This window comes from Oncorhynchus mykiss, chromosome 17 (genome assembly GCF_013265735.2).
Source record: "Oncorhynchus mykiss isolate Arlee chromosome 17, USDA_OmykA_1.1, whole genome shotgun sequence".
NCBI classification, from domain to species: domain Eukaryota; kingdom Metazoa; phylum Chordata; class Actinopteri; order Salmoniformes; family Salmonidae; genus Oncorhynchus; species Oncorhynchus mykiss.
Window position 1 is genome coordinate 20,189,528 of NC_048581.1, and position 27,118 is coordinate 20,216,645.

General features: G+C 43.2%; 1 protein-coding gene across 2 annotated transcripts in view; it reads left to right on the top strand.

Annotated features, from left to right (window-relative positions):
* LOC110513948 (microtubule-associated serine/threonine-protein kinase 1) overlaps positions 1-27,118 on the top strand; it is an 82,625-nt gene that overhangs the window by 15,481 nt on the left and 40,026 nt on the right. Inside the window, exons 2-4 of one of the 2 annotated variants that reach the window (XM_036949265.1) lie at positions 814-845; positions 26,103-26,191; positions 26,712-26,787. In XM_036949265.1, the coding sequence (XP_036805160.1) occupies positions 814-845; positions 26,103-26,191; positions 26,712-26,787 (197 nt within the window). Of the gene's footprint in view, positions 1-813; positions 846-9,795; positions 10,267-26,102; positions 26,192-26,711; positions 26,788-27,118 lie in introns of those variants that run through there. The other variant, XM_036949266.1, reaches the window with a different exon arrangement.

Sequence of the window (27,118 nt, forward strand, 5' to 3'; positions counted from 1 at the left end):
GGGACAAGGTTAGACTATGGTTCCATTGCAAATGGCACCCTATTCCCTATATTTTGCACTACTTTTGATGAGGGCTCTGGTCACACACACTACACATGCATACACACACACACACACACATACGGTATTGGTTCTGCGTGGGAGGAGATAAACTCTCATGCTGTCCTTGTTCCTGATAGAAACTGACAGGAGCGTCAGGAGAACAGCAGTTTATCTATAGAATAACTTCATAAAATGTCCTTTTATTGCCTTATAATAGAAACAGTACTGTAATATGATCCTGGACTGGGGATTGTGTTAAGGGAGCACAACATGGAGACTTTAGGAGAGTGTTTCTCTCTCAGATCAATCCCAATGGATCGTAATCACATTAGTTTCCTGCTTCTCTGTCCCCAATGTTGTAAACAGGGCGACCATTTTGGAAATGACTGGCTCCACTCAGCCTGTGAGTGTGGTAATAATAATGTAATATGTCATCAGTGAAGGGTTGGGGAAGCTGGATTTAGAGCATGAAGTGTTTGAAGTTACAGATATGGCAAGAGGTTGTTGGGGTTAGGCACCTTCTTTCAACAGTATATTGCCCCAATGGCCCCTAAACTAAAGGGTTAATTGTGTACAATGTACAGTATATATAACTATACACTAAGAAACAAAGGGTTCTGAAGGGTTCTACCTGGAACCAAAAAGGGTTCTCCTATGGGGAGAGCTGAAGAACCCTTTTGAAACCCTTTTTTCTAAGAGTGTATAACACTAATCTGATATTTTATTTGTGTCCCCTCTTCTCTTTCTCTGTCCCTCTCTCTTGTTCTCCAGAAGGATCTGCCTCTGCCCCGAAAAAGTAGCAGGTGAGTTTACGTTTTGGGTTCATTGGGTAGTGCCTTGGTGTGTATGTGTACATGTGTTATGTTTGGGAGAAACAAAATGGGAACATATTTTAGCCCCTGTGAACCTCTCTACCCGTGGATTATTTAAATTGTAAATCTAAACTGACGCTCAGGTGACTCCAAGCTTGGGGTTTATTTGATTTGCCTCCACATGAATGTGCCTGTATGCACAGTCTTCTAACGTCAGTTCACTGGACAGAAATCGGTTTTGCCCCATGAAGCTTTATACCCCACACAACTTTTTGGGAGGGTTTTCTTGTAAACCCGACACACTGACAATCTCATGCACAGTTGAGCTCTGAAATAGCAGCACTATAGGAAGTCTCTTCACACTTCACATGTTTCTGGAGAGAGGGGTTAGGAGTTGTCAGCATGTGAGAAATGGGGGTTTGAAAGGATGCAGACTCACTTTCATACACATACACACACACACTCAGGATCGTAGTGACGTGTAGCTTGAAATTCTGAGAGCTTGTGTGTGTTGCTGTCCATGGTGCTGAAGTGTTCCCTCACTCCGGGCTTTCCTCCTTTCTCTCAATCGCTCTCTCTCTATGGTGCTGAAGCGTTCCCTCACTTACATCGTTCTTCTGACTCATCTCTCTCACTCTCCCTGTCTGTGGCTTTCCCTTTCCTCAGTGTGTCTCTTTCACTAATTGAAGTGAGGAGAAAAAGGCTTGTATATCAGTAGTAGTACACCTGCACACAGTTACTAAACAGTCATTAAGTACTGTATTCAATAGAAAGTTATCTTTCTATTATCTGAGTCAGAATGAATAAACTGTTTATTTTGCACCATACAACTGTATCTAAACTAGGCTAAGGTAGGTTTTAGAGAGGGCTGGGCGGTATACCGTATTTTACGATATACTGGTATTGATACATGGACCGGTTTGTGTTTTTACTTTACCTTCTATAACGTTATTTGAATGTTTGGTTTGTCAAATGTGATATGCCGTGTTTAACGTCCATTTTTATAGTTTGCTTCGCTACTTGAGTCATCTCTCTTCGCTCTCTCTCTCTCTCCATGCCGTTTTCCACACAGACCTAGCCCCGCCCCCTGTCACTCAAGGAGCGCATTTGCTTTTCCTCGACCATGAGACACTTGCGTTCGGTCTGCATGGTCAATGCAGCACATGCAACAATGTTGATGACAACAATGCTGTTTTCACTTTGCTTCTTCATATAAATCCAATAGCGTTCTATAATTACAACATTAGTTTGTGTTGCTTACGTCTGCAAACAGCTAGTTTGTCTTTTCTTAGCAAGTTGGGCCGCAAGGCACTACAGACGGTAGTGCGAACGGCCCAGTACATCACTGGGGCCAAGCTTCCTGCCATCCAGGACCTCTATACCAGGCGGTGTCAGTGGAAGGCCCTAAAAATTGTCAAAGACTCCAGCCACCCTAGTCATAGACTGTTCTCTCTGCTACCGCACGGCAAGCGGTACCGGAGCACCAAGTCTAGGTCCTAGAGGCTTCTAAACAGCTTCTACCCCAAGCCATAAGGTCTCCTGAACATCTAGTCAAATGGCTACAATTTAAAGGCAATGCTACCAAATACTAATTGAGTGTATGTAAACTTCTGACCAACTGGGAATGTGATGAAAGAAATAAAAGCTGAAATAAATCATTCTCTCTACTATTCTGACATTTCACATTATTAAAATAAAGTGGTGATCCTAACTGACCTAAGACAGGGAATTTTTACTAGGATTAAATGTCAGGAATTGTGAAAAACTGAGTTTAAATGTATTTGGCTACGGTGTAAGTAAACTTCTGACTTCACCTGTATTCTATCTATAGAATTAGAATAATCATTCTATTTCCATGATTCCAACATATCACCAAGTGTTTTGCTCTAAATCATAAGTAAAATCGCTATTGCAACATTTGGTTCATAATCAGGTTTAGATTGTTTGCCCATATCGTGCAGCCCTACATGGCAGTGTGGAAATTATCTCAAATGAGTGCAGGAAAAGCAGAAATTTATGAAAATGCAAAAAAATATTTTGGGTTGAAGTTGAATTGAACAGTATAAAACAATCAGAATGGAGAAAGACTTAGAATGTATATGTTGCCACCCTGAGGTCATGCACTACTTATAAAGAACATTTAGAAATGTAATCATTTAAAATCAGAAATACTGTCAAATATTGTCATACCGTAAATTTAAAAAAAATACGGTGATATGATATTTTGGCCATATCGCCCAGCTGTCACGCCCTGGCCTTAGTTATCTTTGTTTTCTTTATTATTTTGGTTTGGTCAGGGTGTGACATGGGGGATTTATGTGTTTTGTCTGGTCTAAGGGTTTTTGTATGTTTATGGGGCTGTTTCCTTTCTAGGTAATTTGTATGTCTATGGTTGCCTAGATTGGTTCTCAATTAGAGGCAGCTGTCTATCGTTGTCTCTGATTGGGAACCATATTTAGGTAGCCATATTCTGTGGGTACTTTGTGGGTGGTTGTCTTCTGTCTTTGTGTCATTGCACCAGATAGGACTGTTTTGGTTTTCACATTTGTTGTTTTGTATTTTGTAGTGTTCTCGTTTATTGTCTATATTAAACATGTTGAACACTAACCACGCTGCATTTTGGTCCTCCTCTCCATCAAGGGAAGAAAAACGTTACACCAGCACTAGTTTTAAAGATCCTCAGTAGGAGTAGATAGTGAGTTCCCTCCTCTATACCTGTAGAGATGGATTTAAAGGATTTAAAATTCCTTTTCTCTGGATTTGAATCTGTGGCTACTGGCTATTATGCCACTGTGGCATGTAGGCCTAGCTAGCTGCTGTGCTGTGTGTATGTTAGCCACATAGATTTATCTCAATACATCACATTTACTGTAAAATCCCATTGTAGCACAGAAGGTACCTGTTATTGTATGGGTGAAATGAATATGATATGAATACAGAATGAATATAGAGCATTTGCAGAGGCGTTTTTCAAAAAGCATTTCATTTGCATTTTGTTTGATTTTGTGTGCTCTGCAGTCTGCAGTCTTTCCTGTTCTGCCTCTGGGCACGAATGCTGTCTGTAGGTGTTAGGGTTTCAAAAAGCTGAGGTATTTGTGTGTGACATCTTCCAGACTCATTGACATGTCTGGTATTTATCTGTGTGTGTGTGTGACATTTTCTAGTAATCAATTTGGACAAGGGTTAGAGTGGCCAGTGAGTGAGTTACTATCAGTGTGGTATTCACGCTATGTTTAAGGGACCTACATCAAATTTTATTGGTCTAATGATCGTTGTTAGCAGATGCTATTGCGGGTGTAGCGAAGTGCTTGTGCTTCTAGCTCCGACAGTGCAGTAATATCTAACAAGTAATATCTAACAAATTACACAACATTTTCCCAATACACACAAATCTAAGTAGGAATGAATTAAGACTATATATATATATATATATGGATGAGCGATGTCAGAGCGGAACAGACTAAGATACAGTAGAATAGTATAGAAGAACAGTATACATATGAGATGAGTAATGGAAGATATGTAAACATTGAGTGAATGAGATACCGTAGAATAGTATAGAAAATAGTATATGCACATGAGTTGAGTAATGCCAGATATGTAAACATTATTGAGTGACTAAGATACCGTAGAATAGTATAGAATACAGTATATACATATGAAATGAGTAATGCCAGATATGTAAACATTATTAAGTGACTAAGATACCGTAGAATAGTATAGAATACAGTATATACAGTGGGGCAAAAAAGTATTTTGTCAGCCACCAATTGTGCAAGTTCTCCCACTTAAAAAGATGAGAGAGTTCTGTAATTTTCATCATAGGTACACTTCAACTATGACAGACAAAATGAGAAAAAAAATCCAGAAAATCACATTGTGGGATTTTTAATGAATTTATTTGCAAATTATGGTGGAAAATAAGTATTTGGTCAATAACAAAATTGTATCTCAATACTTTGTTTGCAATGACAGAGGTCCTCACAAGGTTTTCACACACTGTTGCTGGTATTTTGGCCCATTCCTCCATGCAGATCTCCTCTAGAGCAGTGATGTTTTGGGGCTGTTGCTGGGCAACACGGACTTTCAAAGATTTTCTATGGGGTTGAGATCTGGAGACTGGCTAGGCCACTCCAGGACCTTGAAATGCTTCTTACGAAGCCACTCCTTCGTTGCCCGGGCGGTGTGTTTGGGATCATTGTCATGCTGAAAGACCCAGCCACCTTTCATCTTCAATGCCCTTGCTGATGGAAGGAGGTTTTCACTCAAAATCTCACGATACATGGCCCCATTCATTCTTTCCTTTACACGGATCAGTCGTCCTGGTCCCTTTGCAGAAAAACAGCCCCAAAGCATGATGTTTCCACCCCCATGCTTCACAGTAGGTATGGTGTTCTTTGGATGCAACTCAGCATTCTTTGTCCTCCAAACACGACGAGTTGAGTTTTTACCAAAAAGTTATATTTTGGTTTCATCTGACCATATGACATTCTCCCAATCTTCTTGTGGATCATCCAAATGCTCTCTAACAAACTTCAGACGTGCCTGGACATGTAGTGGCTTAAGCAGGGGGACATGCAGGATTTGAGTCCCTGGCGGCGTAGTGTGTTACTGATAGTAGGCTTTGTTACTTTGGTCCCAGCTCTCTGTAGGTCATTCACTAGGTCCCCCCGTGTGGTTCTGGGATTTTTGCTCACCGTTCTTGTGATCATTTTGACCCCACGGGGTGAGATCTTGCGTGGAGCCCCAGATCGAGGGAGATTATCAGTGGTCTTGTATGTCTTCCATTTCCTAATAATTGCTCCCACAGTTGATTTCTTCAAACCAAGCTGCTTACCTATTGCAGATGCAGTCTTCCCAGCCTGGTGCAGGTCTACAATTTTGTTTCTGCTGTCCTTTGACAGCTCTTTGGTCTTGGCCATAGTGTAGTTTGGAGTGTGACTGTTTGAGGTTGTGGACAGGTGTCTTTTATACTAATAACAAGTTCAAACAGTTGCCATTAATACAGGTAACGAGTGCAGGACAGAGGAGCCTCTTAAAAAATAAGTTACAGGTCTGTGAGAGCCAGAAATCTTGTGGCCAGTGATTCCTAGTCTATGCCTATAGGCAGCAGCCTCTAATGTGCTAGTGATGGCTGTTTAACAGTCTGATGGCCTTGACATAGAAGCTGTTTTTCAGTCTCTCGGTCCCAGCTTTGATGCACCTGTACTGACCTCACCTTCTGGATAGGGCTGGGCGATATGGCCTGAAAGTACATTTTCTTTCAGAGGTTTGGACGATTCACAATATATATATCTCGATTTCTTGTTTTTCTCTAAACAAATTAAAAAAGGCCAAGACATAATTCTTAACTGAAATATACAAGGCCTCAAGGCCTATTTGTGCTAAACAAATGAACAACAGAAATGAACAACACACACCCACACGTCTATGTTTTGACCACTAGCTGTTTGAATATGTAATTTATAAAATAATTTTGATTGAAAATGTATTCATTTAGTTAATTTGTTGTTATAATTAAAACAGCCTGTGGTTATTTGCTATTGGATTGGCAGAATGACACAACTACTAACACATTAGCCTACAGCTGGCCTGAACATAACTTTTTTGAATTCACTTTAATTATCCAATGTCACACTTACTGATGGCGAGTTGAAACCTGTGCCCAAAGCACAGCAGGCAGGTCCAGTTGTTCAAGCGCAATGCTTTTATCATGTTGCTCCTGCTGTCAGTTGTCATGCACACCTGTCGGTCTTCTCTATTCTTCCACGATGCCAGAGAGTCATTGAGATCCTGGGCTATTACTTCACCCGTATGATAATTGGGGAAGTAAGACATCTGGAGGCAGACATTTAGCAATTTCCAGTCTTCATTTATGTAGTGGACTGTCAAACTTAGGTATGGCTCTGTTGTTCTGCTCGACCATAGATCGGCTTTCGTGAAATACTTGCGGCTTTGCAGCTGATATTTGTGGTCAACTGTACCTAGCAGCTTTTTAAAGCCTGGCTTTTCTACTGTAAAGATTGCATCCGTTATCTCCTTTCACACACTTTTCTTGCATTTGTAAAACGTTACAACGTTATAACAGAACCTAAATTCTTGCAATACAGGCATTTTCAATATCGCGCTAAAACATAAACTCGAATATATCGGAAAAAAAAACTTGATTTATCGCCCAGCCCTACTTCTGGATGATAGCTAGGTGAACAGGCAGTGGCTCGGGTGGTTGGTGTCCTTGATGATCTTTTTGGCCTTCCTGTGACATCGGTTGCTGTAGGTGTCCAGGAGGGCGGGTAGTTTGCCCCCGGTAATGCATTGGGCAGACCACACTACCATCTGGAGTCCACTGCAGTTGCTGGGGGTGCAGTTGCCGTACCAGCCCGACACGATGCTTTTAATTGTGCATCTGTAAAAATTTGTGAGGGTTTATGTGACAAGCCAAATTTCTTTAGCCCCCTGAGGTTGAAGAGGCTCTGTTGCGCCTTCTTCACCACATTGTCTGTGTGGGTGGTCCATTTCAGTTAGTCAGTAAAGTGTATACCAAGGAACTTGAAGCTTTCCACCTTCTCCACTGCGGTCCTGTCGATGTAGATAGGGGGGGTGCACCCTCTGCTGTTTCCTGAAGTCCATGATCATCTCCTTTGTTTTGTTGACGTTGAGTGAGAGGTTATTTTCCAGGCACCACACTCCCAGAGCCCTCACCTCCTCCATGTAGGCTGTCTCGTCATTGTTGGTAATCAAGCCTACTACTGTTGTGTCGTCTGCAAACTTGATGATTGAGTTGGAGGTGTGCTTGACCACGCAGTCATGGGTGAACAGGGAGTACAGGAGGGTGCTTGGCACGCACCCTTGTGGGGCCCCAGTGTTGAGGATCAACGGAGTGGAGGTGATGTTTCCTACCTTCACCACCTGGGGGCGGCTTGTCAGGAAGTCCAGGACCCAGTTGCACAGGGCGAGGTTCAGACCCAGGGCCTCGAGCTTAATAATGAGCTTGGAGGGTACTATGGTGTTGAATGCTGAGCTATAGTCAATAAACAGCATTCTTACATAGGTATTCCTCTTGTCCAGATGGGATAGGGCAGTGTGCAGAGTGATGGCGATTGTATCGTCTGTGGATCTATTGGGGCGGTAAGCAAATTGAAGTTTGTCTAAGGACCAGTGACTCACAATATGTTTTTTATCATCATGGTGATCGGTGACCCTCCCCACCATGTCAGGTCACTTCCTGGTGGGTGTTGTCCATGACCTCTGACCTTTACCTCAGGGCAGCAGATGTCACAACAGGACACTGAACATGGGTGAAGCTAGGAACTCCTGTGTCGCTTTCCCAGTGTCTCTCTCTCTCTCTCTCTCTCTCTCTCTCTCTCTCTCTCTCTCTCTCTCTCTCTCTCTCTCTCTCTCTCTCTCTCTCTCTCTCTCTCTCTCTCTCTCTCTCTCTCTCTCTCTCTCTCTGTCTCTCTCTCCCTCTCTCTGTCTCTCTCTCTCTCTCTGTAAGATCAGACTCCTCCCTCTGTCTTTCTGTATCTCTGCTTACTGTGTTTCCCCAAACTACCATGTCAGCAAAGCAGTACAGATATACACATACTTGTACATTAATCATCATTAGTGTCCATAAATCCTGGTTTGAGGTTTCGGATTACCCTCTTATTCCTTCCTGATTCTGGGATATCTGGAAAACCTGGGGATTTTTGGAAAGTTACCTGAATTCTGCAACCGTATTAACCTCCCTTCACTGATATGCTTGAGTGCTATCTCCCCCTCTTGTATATTTCAGCCACAGCCTTTACCTCTCAGCTCAGACTCCCTACTAGGCTGCGTCCCAAATGGCACCCTATTCCCTATATAGTGCGCTACTTGACCAGGGCCCATAGTGTGCCGTTTGGGATGCAGCCCTAGTCTACATTAGAGGGACATCTATTATTGAATTAGTCCCATCAGCATTGCTGTGCAACTGTCAGTCCTGGTCAGCATTTAGTATCATCTCATTTGCTATGTGGATAAGATTTGTTGAATCATTTTGTGCTCTCTGTTCCTATCTCAGCGCTCCATGATGACGTTCTCCCTTGACTGTGTGTGTTTGTGTGTGTTTTGCATGTGTGTGTAGTATTGCAATTGGACTGACAGATTTGTTTAATTATTTTGTCGAGTGTGTGTGTGTGTGTGTGTGTGTGTGTGCATGTGCCTGTGCACTTGTGTGTGTCTCCTCATGATGACGTTCTTCCTTGGCAGTGTGTGTCCTCATGATGGCGTTCTTCCTTGGCAGTGTGTGTCCTCATGATGGCGTTTTCCCTTGGCAGTGTGTGTCCTCATGATGACGTTTTCCCTTGGCAGTGTGTGTCCTAATGATGATGTTTTCCCTTGGCATTGTGTGTGGTGTTGTTGCCCTCTAAATCTTCCTTTCTGCAATATCTAGTGCAAATGTATGATGTCACAGAACATCATACATTTGTTGGAGAAAAGGAAGGATTTTATGAAATGGCAGGTGGTTGTTTGTTGGAGAGAGGGAGGGAGGAAGGAGAGAGAGCAAGAGATGAGAGGAGAGGGAGGTAGGGGAATAAAATAGAGGGGTAGGAGAGGAGAGGGGTGGGGTACAATATTACATATCCTATTGCTGTTGTCATCCGATTCCTACTGCAATTGCTGTTTCAAGCTCTCCAATAAGTACCAGTCTCTGTTTTGGTAGCTGCACCACCCGTGCTGCTGTCATCTCTCTCTCTCTCTCTCTCTCTCTCACACACACACACACACACACACACACACACACACACACACACACACACACACACACACACACACACACACACACACACACACACACACACACACACACACACACACCAAGCTGTCACCTGATCTCCCCCCTCCCTCTCTCTTGCTCTCTCTCCCCCTCTCTCTCTTCCTCTGTCTTGTCATTTACATTAGTCCACAGTCCACTGCTCTCTGCTCTCCTCCCTCAGATAGCTTTCACACTCACACACATCCCTGCTGTTATTACTCTCTATACCCCCCCTCTCTCTCCATCGCTCTACACTTCCTGCCCTTGAGAGCAGCCCCGGAATCCTCCCTCTGTCCGAGAGGGAAGCAAGGCAGTCTGTTCCCTCCCTCTTTTTCTCTCCTCCTCTCTGCCTCGCTCTCCCTCTCTCGTTCTCTCCATCGCTCTCTCGCTCTCTTTCGCTGTCTGTAGCTCTGCTGACATTTCCTCTCCACCCTCTCTCTTTCCCTCTCTCTGACACACACACACTCCCCGTCAGGCTGCCATGCTGGTGCTGTGGAGTGTGTATTCAGCCTCTTGACTGCCTAGCTGCTTGTGTGTCTGTCTGTCTGTCTGTGTGGCTCAGCTAGTCTCCTGTGGGTTTGCCAAAGCAGAGCCTCACAGCGCATCCTGTAGCAACATGTTTCGACGCACGAAAAGGTAATGGCAGAGCTTCTCTGTTTTTTCCCTTCTACTGTAGACCTGGTGTCATCCCTCTTTCTCTCTCCTTTTATCTCATTGCTTATCGGTCTGTCTTCTCTCAGTTGTTTTCTAGTGTCACCCCCTGTCTCTCTGTGTAGTGATAACATTAACTGCAAAGCTCTCTGAATCTCTCTCTCTCTATTTCTCTCTCTCTCACCGTGGACCTGGTTTCATCTCCCCCTCTGTCTGTCTTGTCATAGCATTAGGTGGAGGTTTAAGAAAGGTGTTGTTGTTGTTGTTGTTTTGATGGTTGTCAACCTCCGGCCAGCTCTCATGCTGTGTCACAGTTGTCCCTCTGTCTCGTATTGGCACTGGTGTGTGTGTGTGTATGTGTGTGTGTGTGTGTGTATGTGTGTGTGTGTGTGTGTGTGTGTGTGTGTGTGTGTGTGTGTGTACACGTTTTACTATACTTGTGAGCACCAGAAGTCCTCACAAGAATAGTAAAGCAACTAAAATTCATAGAAGGGAGGACATTTTGCCAGTGCTCATTTTTAAAAAGGCTATTTTAGGCTTAGGGGTTAGGTTTAGGGTTACGGTTAGAATTATGATTAGGTGTTAGGTTTAAGGTTAGGCTTAGGGTTAGAGGTTAGGGAAGATAGGATTTTGAATGGGAATCAAATGTTGGTCCCCAAAAAGTCCTCACAAGTATAATGAGGCATAAGGCGGCAGGTAGCCTAGCGGTTTAGGGCGTTGGGCTAGTAACTGAAAGGTCGCCGGTTCGAATCCCGAGTCGACTAGGTGAGTAATCTGTTGATGTGCCCTTGAGCACTTAACCCTAAGTGTGCTCGCACATGTGCATGATTCTCTGTTCCATTTTATGTAATGAACCTCTGTTTGTGAGCATGTTGGTGATGCACATGTATTTGGGATGTTGTAGGTCAGTGTTTCCCAACCCTGGTCCTCCAGGTTAGTTATAGCCCTGGACAGACACGCCTCATTCAACTCATTGAGGGTTTGATGATTAGTTGACAAGTTGAATCAGGTGTGATTGTCCAGGCTTACAATAAAAATGTGTACTGTTGGGGAACTGGAGGACCAGGGTTGGGAATCACTGTTGTAGATGATTGATAGACATGTTACACACACAAACAGGCAGTCATACACAGGACTCTGGAGGTTTGTGTTTGGTCAGCTGTGCTATAAATACCGTGGTGTCTGGGTTAGAGGCTTCTGTAGGGGAGGGTATATATACTGTGGTGTCTGGGTTAGAGGCTTCTGTAGGGGAGGGTATATATACTGTGGTGTCTGGGTTAGAGGCTTCTGTAGGGGAGGGTCAATGCTGTGCTATATATACTGTGGTGTCTGGGTTAGAGGCTTCTGTAGGGGAGGGTATATATACTGTGGTGTCTGGGTTAGAGGCTTCTGTAGGGGAGGGTATATATACTGTGGTGTCTGGGTTAGAGGCTTCTGTAGGGTAGGGTCAATGCTGTGCTATATATACTGTGGTGTCTGGGCTAGAGGCTTCTGTAGGGGAGGGTATATATACTGTGGTGTCTGGGTAAGATGCTTCTGTAGGGGAGGGTCAATGCTGTGCTATATATACTGTGGTGTCTGGGTTAGAGCGCCATCCCCATCTCTACCACTATTTTGTATTCCCTCCCTCCCATCATTCCCTCTCTCTCTATCTGCCATAGTACACAATCCCAGTTGTCCTGTAGCGTTTTATTTCCGACTTCATCTCATCTGCTCATAGGAGGATTAGTATAAATCCCTTTGTCCGATGGCAGCAGTGTGTGTGTGTGTGTCTCTATCTCTGTGTGTGCATCTCTGTGTGTGTGTACATCTCTCTCTCTCTCTCTCTCTCTCTGTGTGTGTGTGTGTGTGGGTGTGCATCTCTGTGTGTATGTGCATCTCTTTGTGTGTGCATCTCTGTGTGTGTGTGTGTGTGTGTGTGTGTGTGTGTGTGTGTGTGTGTGTGTGTGTGTGTGTGTGTGTGTGTGTGTGCATCTCTGTGTGTATGTGTGTGTGTGCGTGTGTGTTTGTATGTGTGTGATAATACCTCCAGCACCCTGCCTCAAGGTTTCTTCTACAGCTCTATCTCTGTAATCTCTTTGTATGAATCTATCTCCAGGAGGAAACATGGTTCTCTGATCTTATGATGATGGCTTGATCTTCATTAAATTACACTCCATGTAGTAGGTCAGAGATTTGTTGTACTTACTTGTCATGCAATGCATGTTTGTGTGTGTAGCTAGTAGCATAACGTGGGTGGTAGTGTGTCTTATGTTCTTCTCAGGGTATATCAGTGTTTATGTACAGTATGTGTGTGCGCGTATGTGTGTGCGCGTGTGCGTGCTTGTGTGTGAGTGTGTGTCACTGTCTGCCTGCATGTGTGTGTGTGTGTGTGTGTGTGTTTGCAAGCCGCTCGTTCTTGGCCGACTCTCTCAGGCAGTCTCAATTAGAGAAGGAAGATGCTTTGTGCCCGTAAGGATAGATAGAACGAAGCGGAGGAGGAGTGTAGAACAGGAGAGGGGAAGACGGAGTGGGGTGTAAAATGAAAGGCAGAGCCTGAGGTACAGTCTGGGCCTACATTTAACAGCAGCCCACTGGGGTTAACTCAGCACTCTAAAGAGACTCTCTCTTTTCTTTCATCTTTAGTTTTTCTTCCACTCTTTTTTCTTTTCTTGTTAGCTGTACTCAAAATGTAGCTATACTCAAAATTAATTATCTTTCTCTCTCGGTCTCTCTTTCTCGCTCTCTCTTTTCTGTCTTCCTCATAGAATGTCATCTGAAAGCTAGTATAGAGGAATGAGGGAACAAGAGAAAGAGTGTGTTTGAATGTAACCCCTCATCAGGTGTGTGTTCTATAGATTTACATTGCAACGTGGTTGAAGTCCAGATTTACATTGCAGTCATATCAGTTGTGTGTCACCATGTTGTTAACCCTACGCCCCCAGTCAATCAATGCTATTGATGTTGTGGCTATGCACTGAGCCTTCTCTCCTCTGTGTTAAACTATGCAGACTAGCTAACGTGAAATCAGATTGGTGTAGTTCTCTCTGTGCGCTATTGGAATCTGACTGCTACAGATGTAGGATCTTAATTTGATCACCCTGTTGCTGGAGAACTTTCCTGCAATGCAGGAAATGTTTAACCTGTTTAACAGACTTGATTCCCCCTCATGAAAAATGTATCAACCATTAATTATAATTCACGTAATAATTCACCTTTCCTGTTGCTGCAGGATTATTTCCTGCTGTAGCAACTGGCTCAAATTAATATCCTACCTCTGTACTAGCAGGTGGGCAGTAGTCAAAACAGAGCACAGGGAGTACATCACTTTGGATGTTTTTGGATAGCAGGTGCACACACTAGCTCCCCCCAAAACCGTTAGTGACTCAGTGTACTGGTAATTACTTCTCTCATCATGATAGCTGAGTAATAATCTTCTTATCCATCTGTATTTCACAACATTGACATGGTAAACAACTGACTGTAAAGATCAACAACGTGCTCCACTCCACCTTATATAAACTTAGATCAGGTGCTGAATACTTGTCGAATTGTGGTGATATTGATTGCTGTTGCCTCGTATGCACGCGGCAATAAAAATATGTTCATTTAAGTTTATTCTCCGGAGTGCTGTCCTATTTTTGTTCTTTAAACAACTGACTGTAGCGTATGTGGCTTGTTGATGGAAAGGAGTCCATGTTCCAAGGCTAAACATTCTAATTCAATCATTGTCATAATAAGAAAAGTATTAGTGTTAATATCCAGCAGGACAGAGTTTTACATACATGTATTATTCAAAGAACATGGTTTTCCGTAGTGGAGGATTTGACAACCACTTAACCATACGCATCATCAATAATGATATTAAATGTCCTTCAGACTCGGTGTGTATGACACTGTCTGCTACTGTGTCCCAAACAGCACCCTATTCCCTATGGGCCCCGGCCAAAACTAGTGCAATACATAGGGAATAGGGTGACATTTGGAACGTAGACAATTATATTTTAACGAGGTAATAGTTCCAGGTCATTTGCCCTGTGTCCCTGTGTGGGTCTCAAATGCCACCCTATTCCCGAATGGGCCCTAGTCAAAAGTGGTGCACTATAGGGAATAGGGTGCCATTTGGGATGCAACCCCCTGCCTGCATAAGGGTCTGTTAACAAAAGCTATAGCTGATTCAATGCACCACCTCCCAGTCTCAGCCCAATGTAGCTTTCAGTCAGTACACAGTACACAAGACAGCACTGTCCCTCCAAGCTTCTGATGATTGCTGTGTCACTCTACCTCGAAGACACATTTAATTTTTTACCCCTAAAAAAGCCTAACCTTGTCATCAATAATAATAAGACGGAAAAGGGGGGAAAAGGGGGAAAACATTTACCTCAGTTCAGTCAATAGATATTTCAGTGCCTCAATTCGCTTCTGATTCTGCTGTGTCACTCTGGCTGCCTTGAAGGCATGCTTTGACACCTCAAGAATAGCCTACATAACTTTGTCATAAATCATGATAGGAGAGTTCAAACGGGGTAACCGACTGCCTCAGGCCTACAGTATGACCACAAGGCATAACAGAGCCTTTTCATTATTCTGTTTGTTTTGCACCTACGCGCCTGTCGACTGACATCATTTTGAATTAAAGACGATAATAGAGTGCAGTTGCCCACCCATTGTTTCAAAAGCATAACAATAACACAACAAAAATAGTGTCTTAAAGAGGCATATCACCTTTATAAAGGGTCATGATAGTCCTTTCCTCTTTGAGAAAAAATCTATAGGCCTTTCTACATCTGTGGAGGAACATTTGCATTAACATTTTGTTAGCATTGTCGCTAGCTCATTGTATGAGCTTAAAGACCTGTGACATGGACCTAATATCCCTGTTGTGGACTATCCTATTGCTGTTAAAGTGTGCTAGCGGTAGCATTTTGCTAGCTGCCGTCGTGGCTAGCTCAGTCAGTATATTTTGGTTTAACAGCCTGGGCTCCAGATGTGTTGTAGTCAGACTCACTGATGTGTTTCCTAACTAGAACTCCCCTGGAAGGCTACTCTCTCTCTCTGACAGCTCCAGGCCCCGTCATCTTAAATAGACAGACAGACAGACCTACAGGCCAGAGTCGTCATGTCTTGTCGCCATGCTAGCTACTGTAGCTAGACAGACAAACAGACAGAGAAATAGCTAGATAGACAGACATCCTCCTAGATGATGTAGCTACCAGACCTGGGTTCAAATACTATTTTAAATCATTTCAAATACTTCATCTGTGCTTGATTGAATAGTCCCAATACTTTAAACCCTGTCCATCTGGCACTCCAGGCAGGCAAACAATCAAAGTATTTTACCTGATTTTAAATAGTATTTGAACCCAGGTCTGACTGTAGCTATCTAGCAGGGCCAAACGTTTCTCTGTCTGTCGGCATCCTCGTTTTATAGTGTAAAGGGGACAACATGTGTTCATCCCAAATGGCATCCTATTATCTACATAGTGCACTACTTTTGACCAGATCCTATGGGTCATGGTCAAAAGTAGTGCACTGTATAGGGAATAGGTTGCCATTTGGGACACAGTCATTGTCTTCCTTCCCTTTTATCAGTGGATGTGAAAGAACACCCTGCTGTGAGCAGGCGTAGGCCCTCAAAGAACTATACAATGTTTCTCACTAAATTGGTCTAGATGGGAAGGTTTTTTGACATTTCTTATCTTCTCCCTCCCTCCCGCCTGGCCTCCCTTTTCCTTCACTCAGCTTCCCTCCCTCCCTTTCCCTGACTTAGTTTCTTGACTCCAGACAGCTGTAAATGTTGCAGTCCCCCTTTAAGAAATACAGAGGAAGTGTCAGAGAAAGTCAATAGACAATAGTGATTGACTGACACACACACTTCATATTGTGGCTTGACTGTGACCTCTGATTTCACTGCTTCGCATCAGACAGCGGTAAACATTAAGAAACCCGGAGTGTCATGGAAAGGTCACCTGACAGGAAATTGCCTCGGGTCGATCAATATTCTAACGATCAGAAAGGTCTGCATGGTGTCCTGTCTGCCCTGTGACTCAGCATGCAGAAGACGACACTAACGTTTACGTTACATCAGCACACACTCATGCTTACTGTATAGACACGCACGCACACAAACATACAGAGGCACACGCACAAACACACACACACACTGTCCACCATGATGATATACCCGTATAGATGGGTTGGGAATTACTGCACATAGTCTTTAGAACAGTCTACTATGATATACTGGACTAGCAGTCCCTTTACTAATAATAATTATCATTATAGTAATGATAATAATCATCAATATAATAATTATTATAATAATTTGGTGGGTGCTTATATTTGTCCTATTTCACATGTGTTTTTTCATATCCCACCCTCCCTGAGACACGCAGCATGTGGTTACATAAGATGTAGGACTACTGAAACTACTGATCACCATGCTGCCCGTACAGTATATATGGAAATCACACACACACACACACACACACACACACACACACACACACACACACACACACTGCATGTCTTGACGTAATGGTAGCTGTCCTCTGTGTGTTGTCTCTGTGGACATGGCCTTGTTATAGGAACTAAAGTCATATAGTCATGTTGAGCAGTTATTTAGAAAGCAATTAACCAGACCATAAAACATAGTGAACCTAAACACAAGCTGGTTTGTCATCCAAGGATTGTGTGGGTGGGTGGGTCGGTGTGTGTGTTTACATCAGAAGTGTCAATGTCAGTATCTTCCTATGATTGGGGAGTAAATAAAATACTGTCTGCTCTGCAATTGACAGAAATGAAATGATGTGAGAAGAGGAGAAGTGGTGCACTCTCACCTTTCACTTTCTCTTTTACTCCATGTCTTGTTCTCTCTACTTTATTCACCACACAAAGAGCACAATACGCTCAGTTGGTATCCTGTGTGTGTGTGTGTGCATCCGTTTGTGCGTGTGTGTGCGTGTCTGTGTGTGCACTCGTATGTGAGACTAATGGCAGTGTGCCAGTGAGGGGCCTGCACGGGGGATAATCGCTCTTCACACGAGTCATTACCACTGATTTGACCTTTGACCTGTTGACAGCCGCCAGATTGGGTACAGTAGGAAAGAACAACTAGCTATCATTCCCTCTACATGTCATCCTCCCCCTTACTCTCTTTATGGTTCTTTCCTCCCCTTTTATGTATCTTGCTTACTCTTCTTCTTGTTCTGTCAGTCCCCCTCTCTGTTTCTCGCAATGTTTTTGAAATGTAATTTGTCAACGTATTGTGATTTGGAATCTACGAGGAAAATACATTGGATTTGAAAAAAGTAATCAACTACGTTGTTTTGTGGGTAAATTTTCCAACTAAACTATTTCCCTCAAAATTTCAAAAATTACAGACAATCTATGTTGAATTTGTACACTACATGACCAAAAGCATGTGGACACCTACTCGTCAAACATCTCATTCCAAAATCATGGGCATTAATATGGAGTTGGTCCCCCTTTGCTGCTATAACAGCCTCCACTACTCTGGGAAGGCTTTCCACTAGATGTTGGAACATTGCTGTGGGGACTTGCTTCCATTCAGTCAAAAGAGCATTAGTGAGGTCAGGCGATTAGGCCTGGCTCGCAGTCGGCCTTTCAATTCATCATAAAGGTATTTGATGGGTTGAGGTCAGGGCTCTGTAGAGGCCAGTCAAGTTCTTCCACACCAATCTCAACAAACCATTTCTGTATGGACCTCGCTTTGTGCACGGGGGCATTGTCTTGCTGAAACAGGAAAGGGCCTTCCCCAAACTGTTGGCACATAGTTGGAAGCACAGAATCGTCTAGAATGTCATTGTGTGCTGTAGCGTTAAAAAACAAGAATGCAGTAGGCTGGACAGCAACTCTTACTGGAGAGTTGATTGATCTGCTGCTATCCCTTTGGTCTCACATCCAGGGTTTTAACCAAGCCCAGCTTATTTTTGATATTTGTCACTGACTACGACCAATCTGATATCGTGAGAGTTATTGTTGTGAAATCTCCACCTAACTTCTACAAGATTGGTGGGTCCCCCTCGGGACGGTTGAGCTAACGTATGCTAATGCGATTAGCATGAGGTTGTAAGTAACAAGAACATTTCCCAGGATGTAGACATATCTGATATTGGCAGAAAGCTTCAATTATTGTTAATCTAACTGCACCGTCCAATTTACAGTAGCTATTACAGTGAAAGAATTCCATGCTATTGTTTAAAGAGAGTGCACAGTTATGAACTTGAAAAGTTATTAATAAACCAATTAGGCACATTTGGGCAGTCTTGATACAACAATTTGAACAGAAATACAATGGTTCATTGGATCAATCTAAAACCTTGCACATACACTGCTGCCATCTAGTGACCAAAATCTTAATTGTGCCTGGGCTGGAATAATACATTATGGCCTTTCTCTTGCATTTCAAAGATGACGGTACAAAAAAGTACATTGCATTATATTTTACCAGATCTAATGTGTTATATTCTCCAACATTAATTTCACATTTCCACAAACTTCAAAGTGTTTCCTTTCAAATGGCATCAGGAATATGCATATCCTTGCTTCAGGTTATGAGCTAAAGGCAGTTAGATTTGGGCATGTCATTTTAGGCGAAAATTGAAAAATAGGGTCCGATCCTTAATCGGTTTTAAAAGATTAACTTGCTGTCAAAGTCATTCCAAAGGGTAGGTTCAACAGAGCAAATGTAATGTAACCGTACTTATCATACGTATCAATCATATAGCATCAATGATGCTATTTAGGCCTATATAACATTTGGGAAGTCATCAACAGCTATTCTATAAATTCAGCCCAGGATTCAACTAAAAATAGGCAATACATAAAGGCCTAGGGTTTCAAGCTCTGGTTAATTTCAAATAGAATCTACAAGTTAATCATAAATATGTTGGATTCACATCTCCATCTCAACCAAAAATACAAGTTAAAGAATAGGATCAAATCAAACTGTATTTAAAGTGCATTTAACATTTGATTTGATTTATCGTTATTCCTTAACATATATTTTGGGTTGAAATGGAGACGTGACACCAACAGATCAATTGTTCCTTTGTAGACAAACTGGAATTAAAGCCAGACTCAGTGGCACAGATGGAGCTAACCAAGCAGAAGATCTCCTTCAACAGTTGATATTTGTTTGCGTTGACAATCAAACACAATTCAATATCACTTTTGCAATATGGTAAATAGCCTATTACCTTGTCGACAAGTTAACAAATTATATGTTGGATTCACATCTCCATCTCAAGCCAGTGGCTCAGATGGAACTATCCAAGCAGCACTTCTCTTTTAAATGTTGATATTTGGTTGCGTTGTCAACTACTTGTCAATTACTTTTGTAAGACAGTCAATAGCCTGATGGAAGGCTTTACTTCATTGATCACTTGCACCATGTACTTTAATGCAATCTCAAATAACTGCAATCCAGGTCATTTGGTTGTACTATTAGATCAAGCACAGTGATAACACATCAAATAAAAACATATTAAGTTGTTGTATAAATAAACAAAATATCTGACATTGTATTTCCCATTTGAACTTTAGTGTGCTTTTAAATGGTTGAAAGCGCAGTGATAACACATTTAGGTGACAACTAAACCAAAAAATCCAACATTGATTTTCCATTAGAATTTGGTTGTGCTTTTAGATGGTTGAAAGCATAGTGATAACACATTGGGAATTCAACAAACGTTTGGCTGTCGTTTTGAGTGGGCGAAAATAGGTTGGAATCTTATTGATACGTATCTACCAAATATGACCCAATTCTCCACATTGAAATGATGTGGTATGCCCAGTGGGTTATCTTCTTTTTCACAGAATAGAGAATAGATTTCAATCTTGTCCTCTTTCAAAGGCAGGTTTAACAGAGAGAGGCTGTGAGAGCATCACAGTGAGTTCCAGGCTAAGACAGATGGAACTGAACCGTGATATTTTAGCTTCGTGTTCCATTGACTTTCCATTACATTTATGTTTTTACATTTTAGTCATTTAGCAGACGCTCTTATCCAGAGCGACTTAAATCTTAAAATAGCTAGGTGGGACAACCGCATATCTCAGTTATAGTAAAGGGGGGGGGGGGGGGACCTGGGTCTTGACTGCTATCTGGGTCCAGTGTTGCTGCAGCGTGGCCAGGGAGTGGTTCACCTCCTCAGCCTCCCTGCGCCAGCTCAACACCTCAAAATGGCAGCGGAACAGCACCAAGGTAAAGTCCACCACATGGGTTTCCTGGGATTCCTCTCCACATCCAGGACTTGATCCACTATCTCTGGAGCCTCCAGCTTCTGACTTATCAGCAGCAGCACAGTCATCATGCACCGTACCTGGTGGGAGAGAAAGGCCAGTACTTTGATCTCAAATATGATAGGTCTTATGGGTCAGACTGGACCGTGGCAGACGGTCTTCTGGAACTGCAGCACTCTTTGCACAGGTTGCGGAAGTCGTGGGTGCCCTCATAGCGTTTGGCAGCCGCTGCCATCAACACTACATCCAGAGCATGGGAAGTAGTACCGGTAGGTTCTGGACTGACAGTCTCAGCACTGGGAAAAGTGCCTGGGAAAAGTCACTCACTCCTTTGTCGGTTCAGCCACAAAATTGATAGTTAGAACTCTGGCGATCCTGGATCAGTTGAGTCTTCAGAAGAGCCGGGCTTCCACAGTGTTGTCTGTGTTCTCCTGGACAGCAAGCACAGTGCAACATGGCGCCGAGGATGGGTCGAGATATCAAACAGTCGGTCCCTCTTCTTCCTGCCACCAGCATCATGCTTCTGTCAACCTTCCAAAGATACTTGTTGAAGAGGTAGGGTTTCAGATGGCTTCTGAAGATGGGCGGGGACTCTGATGTCCTAGCTTCAAGGGGAAGCTGGTTCCACCATTGGGGTGCCAGGACAGAGAAGAGCTTTACTGGGCTGAGCGGGAGCTGCCCTCTTGTAGGGTTGGGAGGTCCAAGAGACCAGAGGTGGCAGAACAGAGTACTCGGGTTGGGGTGTAGGGTTTGCGCATAGCCTGAAGGTAGGGAGGGGCAGTTCCTCTTACAGCTATGTAGGAAAGTACTATGGTCTTGTAGTGGATGCGAGCTTCGACTGGAAGCCAGTGTGGAGTGTGCGGAGGAGCGGGGTGACATGGGAGAACTTTTGATTTAGTCATACACACACACACACTGCCATTTGGCCTTTTTTCTCATCAGTTGTTATCACAGCTTTCTCCTCTGTTACTCTGACTTATCACCAGAACCCACAGACAGACAGAGACTGCATGGGCCATTGATTCTCTATAAATCACACAACCACACACTGACTGGCAACTCTACTGTCAAATACTGTCGGAGTGACTGACTGGCTGCCACCGGAAGAGTTTGTAGCCTGGTGATGTGATGCAGTAGATTATCATGGATTATGAACTGCTGCCCACACAGCAGATTTGCTGCTTCATCATCATGTTTTACCAAATGTGATTTTTATTACAGTGTGACCTCATGAGGTAAAGAGTCAGAAGACACAGCAAGGGTTATTGATGTCTAGAAATCACAGATCACACAAGACAGGCAACACTACTGACTGACTGTTAACACTACTGTCAACTACTGACTGACTCATTGTTAACACTACTGTCAGCTACTGATTGACTGACTGACTGTCTGACTGTTAACACTACTATCAACTACTGACTGACTGACTGACTGACTGACTTTTAACACTACTATCAACTACTGACTGACTGACTATCAAACTGACTGATTGACTGCCACCGGCTGACTGACTAAACTGGCTGACTGCCTGCCTGCTACTGGCTGAGCCTGATGTCTGGATTAAATGGATTATGATACAGTAGATTAAAATGCCCACATACCAGATTATTTGAGGTTTCATCTGCATGTTTTAGTGTAATGTGAGTTCATAGAAGTTCATGTATAAAGATGGGATGTAGGTCAAATGTCATAAAGTCAGAGTGCAAAGTGTAAAGTAGGTTCTAGACCTGGTGTTCCCTTAGATTGTAAACGGTCATGGTCAAAACATCTAGATTCAATGGTTGTAAAGATGGGGAGGTCTGTCTGTAATAAAGAGATTCTCTGCTTTTTTGACACCACACTGCAAGTCCTGCAGTCTCTAGTTTTATCTTATCTTGATTGTTGTCCAGTCATGTGGTCGAGTCCTGCAAAGAAAGACCTAGTTAAACTGCAGCTGACCCGGAACAGAGCGGCACGTCTTGCTCTTCATTGTAATCAGAGGGCTAATATTAATACTATGCTGCCAGTCTCTCTTGGCTAAGAGTTGAGGAGAGACTGACTACGTCACTTCTTCTTTTTATAAGAAACATTCATGTTTAGAAAATTCCAAATAGTTTGCATAGTCAATCTACACACAGCTCTGACACACACTTACCCCACCAGACATGCCACCAGGGGTCTTTTCACAGTCCCCAAATCCAGAACAAATTCAAGAAAGTGTACAGTAATATATAGAGCCATTATTGCAAAGAACTCATATTGCTTAAATGAACAGCCAACCTGGTTAAAAAAACGGATAAAGCAACACCTCACAGCACAACTCCCCCATTTGACCTAGATATTGTCAGTATGCATTGATATGTAGACTATGAGTGCCGTTTTTAAATGTATGTAGTTCTGTCCTTGAACTGTTCTGGTCTATTAATGTTCTGTGTTATGTCATGTTCTGTGTAGACCCCAGGAAGAGTAGCTGCTATTTTTGTTACACCTAATGGGGATCCTAATAAAGAAAGGAATAATAAAGACTTGTTATTGTAACTACAGGACGGGGTTGGACGTTCACATGAGTAGTATGTTGTGTGACTCTTTAGTGTTGCTATAGTAACCGTGTACACCCAGCCTCCCCTCACCCCCCTCTCTCTTACTGCTTCGTGGTCGGGTCATTACAGAACGAAGCAAGGCAGAATTTACTCCTCATTTATTTACCTGGTTAAATGAATGATTCAATTCAATTCTGAAAGATGTAGCTAACGCTGTTTAGAGATGTGTCTAGTCTGGAGACTGGTCATTAAGGATAAACCAAACTGAACACAATCATGCTGAAAATGTTTGTCCACCTCAGAAATGCCATATGATATGCTATCAAAAACCTTTATGTTGTGTGATATAGTAAGGGCACTGCTCTTGATTTATGGTGGTCTTGGGATAAAGCCAGCAGCACACACACACACACACACACACACATAAACATACACACAATCTAAACCAGATGGAGAGCGGCTGAGCCCACAATACATGACCATAACCGTGACTGAGAGATTTACCCTGTCACTCAGCAACACCAGAGAGGAGAGAGAAAACACACACACTTGTCTTCTTTTCCTTTTCATTTCTCTCTTTCACCCCCCTCTTTCCCATGTTTCCTTCAATTTTTCATTTGTCAGCTCTATCTCAGATCTTTTTCCATCAGACCAAAGTCATGAGAAACGTTATGAAAGACACAGCATGTCATCCACTGAGCATAGTTCCAGTTAGGTCTATGGATGACTCATCACTTGAAATCATTCTCATGCTAAACGTCTAATGTAGAGGAACTGAACTCTGAAGAAATAAAACGAGGTATCTTTCTATTCTTCCCCTTCACTCAATATTCTCAACCCTGGTAGTCTCTCTTTCTCCTTTCTCTCTCACTTGTTCTCACGCACTCAATTTCTTTGTCACACATACTCCCCCTCTCTACCCCCCTCCACTCCTCCCCATCCCGCTCCTTCTCTCTATCTCTATATGTGGGTTAGAGAGTTCATTTAATCAAGCCACAGGAGAGGACAGTGACATTCAGCGTTACTTAGAATCCCACTTAGAAGGACCAGTCTGACCATAAAGTCCCAGACAGTCCTCTAGTCTCCACTGGGCCCTCCTTCATAAAGAAACTAGATTCATCATTAAGATGATGACACATTTAAAGGTAATGCTTACATTGGCCAATTTAAGTACTGTGTATTCTACACTGTATTATTGATTGTGTGATAAATTGTGAAGGTTAATATACTATTAACCAGCCAAATTTAAATAAACATGTAAGACGAAAAAAATATAAAGTTAACGGAGAGTAAGGACTGGGATGACTCTCTCAGTATGTCTGTCTGGTTCTCCTCCAGTCCTCAGAGAGTTGTAGTGTAATGGTGTTAAGCCACTTCCAAAACCAAGCCTAATGCATTTCCCTTAAATATTTCACCACCCCTTCTCTCCAAATGTGTGTGTGAGTTCATTGACAAGCCTCTCCTGGTGCCTGAGTGACACAGAGAGAGATCACTAGGTGGTTTTTGGCTGTTTCCTTGATGTTAGCTGTTCTGACGAGGAACAAACACATGAGAATTTAAAAAAAATAAGGGATATGGCGGTGGAGGGAGGGAGGAAGGGGGGAGGGAGTGAGGGAGGGAGGGGGGAGGAAGGGGGGAGGGAGGGAGGAAGGGGGGAGGGAGTGAGGGAGGGAGGGGGGAGGGAGTGCTTTATTTGAAATGCATCAATGCATTATGGAAATTGTCCTGCTGTTTCAGACATGTACGTATACCGCTCGTGCATGTGCGTGCGTGTGTGTCGTGTACTTACCTGCTCATGCGTGTGTGTGTAATTTACATCCCAGCTGTATAGAGCAGAATGCTATCTGATGCAATGTGGAACAAGCCTAGCCCAGGTCTTTGTCATGCTGTGTTAGCGCTGTGCGGCTTCCTACCTCTTCTCATCTGGCTGACAGCTACCCTTCAAAACCAGCACACTGGAGAGATCTGGCAGAGCAACCAAAACAGACTTGACACGTACACACACACACACACACAGAGGAGAAAAGTGACATCATTTTTACTAGGGGTCATTTTTCGAGGCTACAGTATGCCATATTCCTGTTACTATTGTGCTATGCTGACAGTGTTGAAAGTTGTTATTCGGGAGTCATTATTAGTGGTGAATACAGTGTAGTGAGTCGTCATTGGTCGACCATAGATTGAGGAAGGAGGAGAAGGAGGAGAAAGGGAACAGTCTACTGTGGGTGATTTTTCAAGGCTATACCATATTTCTCTCCTATGCTGATAGTGGTGTATAATATGGAGAATATATATTAGTGAGGGATTTCAGCCAACTACAACATAACACCGTTACGTACGGTTCCCTGACTACAGGAAGTATGGTTGTCATGGTAGAATCACACCTTTTAAAGCCCTCCTCCCGCATAACACCATCTGTGTCACACTCAGTGTGTGTGTCCATGTTTTTTTCTCTTGCATCAGGAGGGTTAATCCTCATTTATATGATAATCTCAACACATCATTACCTGCCCCTCTCCTTCTCTCTCGCTCTCTCTCCATCTCTCCCTCGCTCCCATCATTATCTCGCATGAGAGGTGTCTCGTCCAAGTTGACACTGAAGGAAATTGGAAGTCCTTGTTGCCGTGGCTCGTGGTGTGTGTGTGTGTGTGTGTGTTTGTGTGTGTGTGTGTGATCCACAAGGCTTTGTTGCTTTGGCTCTCTCCCCACGTGGTGGGCTGACTTCAATACACCATGTTCTCTGGCCCAATTTGTATGAGCATGCATACACACATTTACACACAGAAGCGCACACACACACACACACACACACACACACACACACACACACACTTACACGCACACATGCGTTCAAGCTCAGAAGCCCACAGCCACACAAACACGCACGCACTCACACCCACACGCACACACACACACATGAAAGTACACACGATCACACCCGACTTTCTCATAGATATTACGTTAAGTGGTGGATGCTGTTAGATGGTAATGTTATCACTTCTTTGACTGTGTTTCAGATAATGATGGCCTGTGTGTTTGTGGCTGTGTGTGTTCTAGTTGCCGGACCAGTAACCGGAAGAGCCTCATTCTAACCAGTACATCACCCACTCTCCCTCGACCACACTCACCTCTCCCTGGACACATAGGTAAGGCAATTGGTTATAATTAAGCGTTAAGACGCGAGCCAATATGGCCAATATACCACGGCTAATGGCGGTTCTTACGCACGACACAACGCGCGCCTGGACACAGCCCGTAGCCGCGGTATATTGGCCATATATCACAAACCTCTGAGGTGCCTTATTGCTGTTATAAACTGGTTAACAACATAATTAGAGCAGTAAAAATACATGTTTTGTCATACCCGTGGTATATGGCCTGATATACCACCATATCAGCTAATCAGCATTCAGGGCTCAAACCACCCAGTTTATATTAACAGTTAATACTGTATTTACAGTGATGTATAATGGGCCAGTATGGTTCTTTGTAGATCATTTGGTAGAGCATGGTGCTTGTAACGCCAGGGTAGTGGGTTCAATGCCCAGGACCGCCCATACTTAAAATGTATGCATGCATGACTGTAAGCTGCTCTGGATAAAAATGTCTGCTAAATATATTAAATATTATAATGGCACTTCATGTTTGTTCCCTGTCTCTCCACAGGAAGTAGTCCATTGGACAGCCCAAGGAACTTCTCCCCCAGTGGCCCTGCCCACTTCTCATTTGCCTCCTCTAGAAGGTAAATAGCGTTTGGACTACTCAATACATCTGCTGTTTACATATAAAGAGATGATATCCAGTTATATAAAGGGATTCAAAACCAGGTAACGCTCTTGGCAGGTCCCTTTTTATGATCCTATAATCTAATCTAGCAGCCATATCTCTAAATCAGGTAATCCTACAACAACCAAAAAGCCTTTGGCTACACTGCATAAACAAACACATTGTCACACCAATACCGCCGTAATAGCAATACACTGGCCATTCCTTTTTGAAGGAATATGTGTGGTTTTGTGGGCAGGCAGTGTAGTAGAGAGGAAAGACAGAGAGAGTTGCTGAAATAGCAGTAG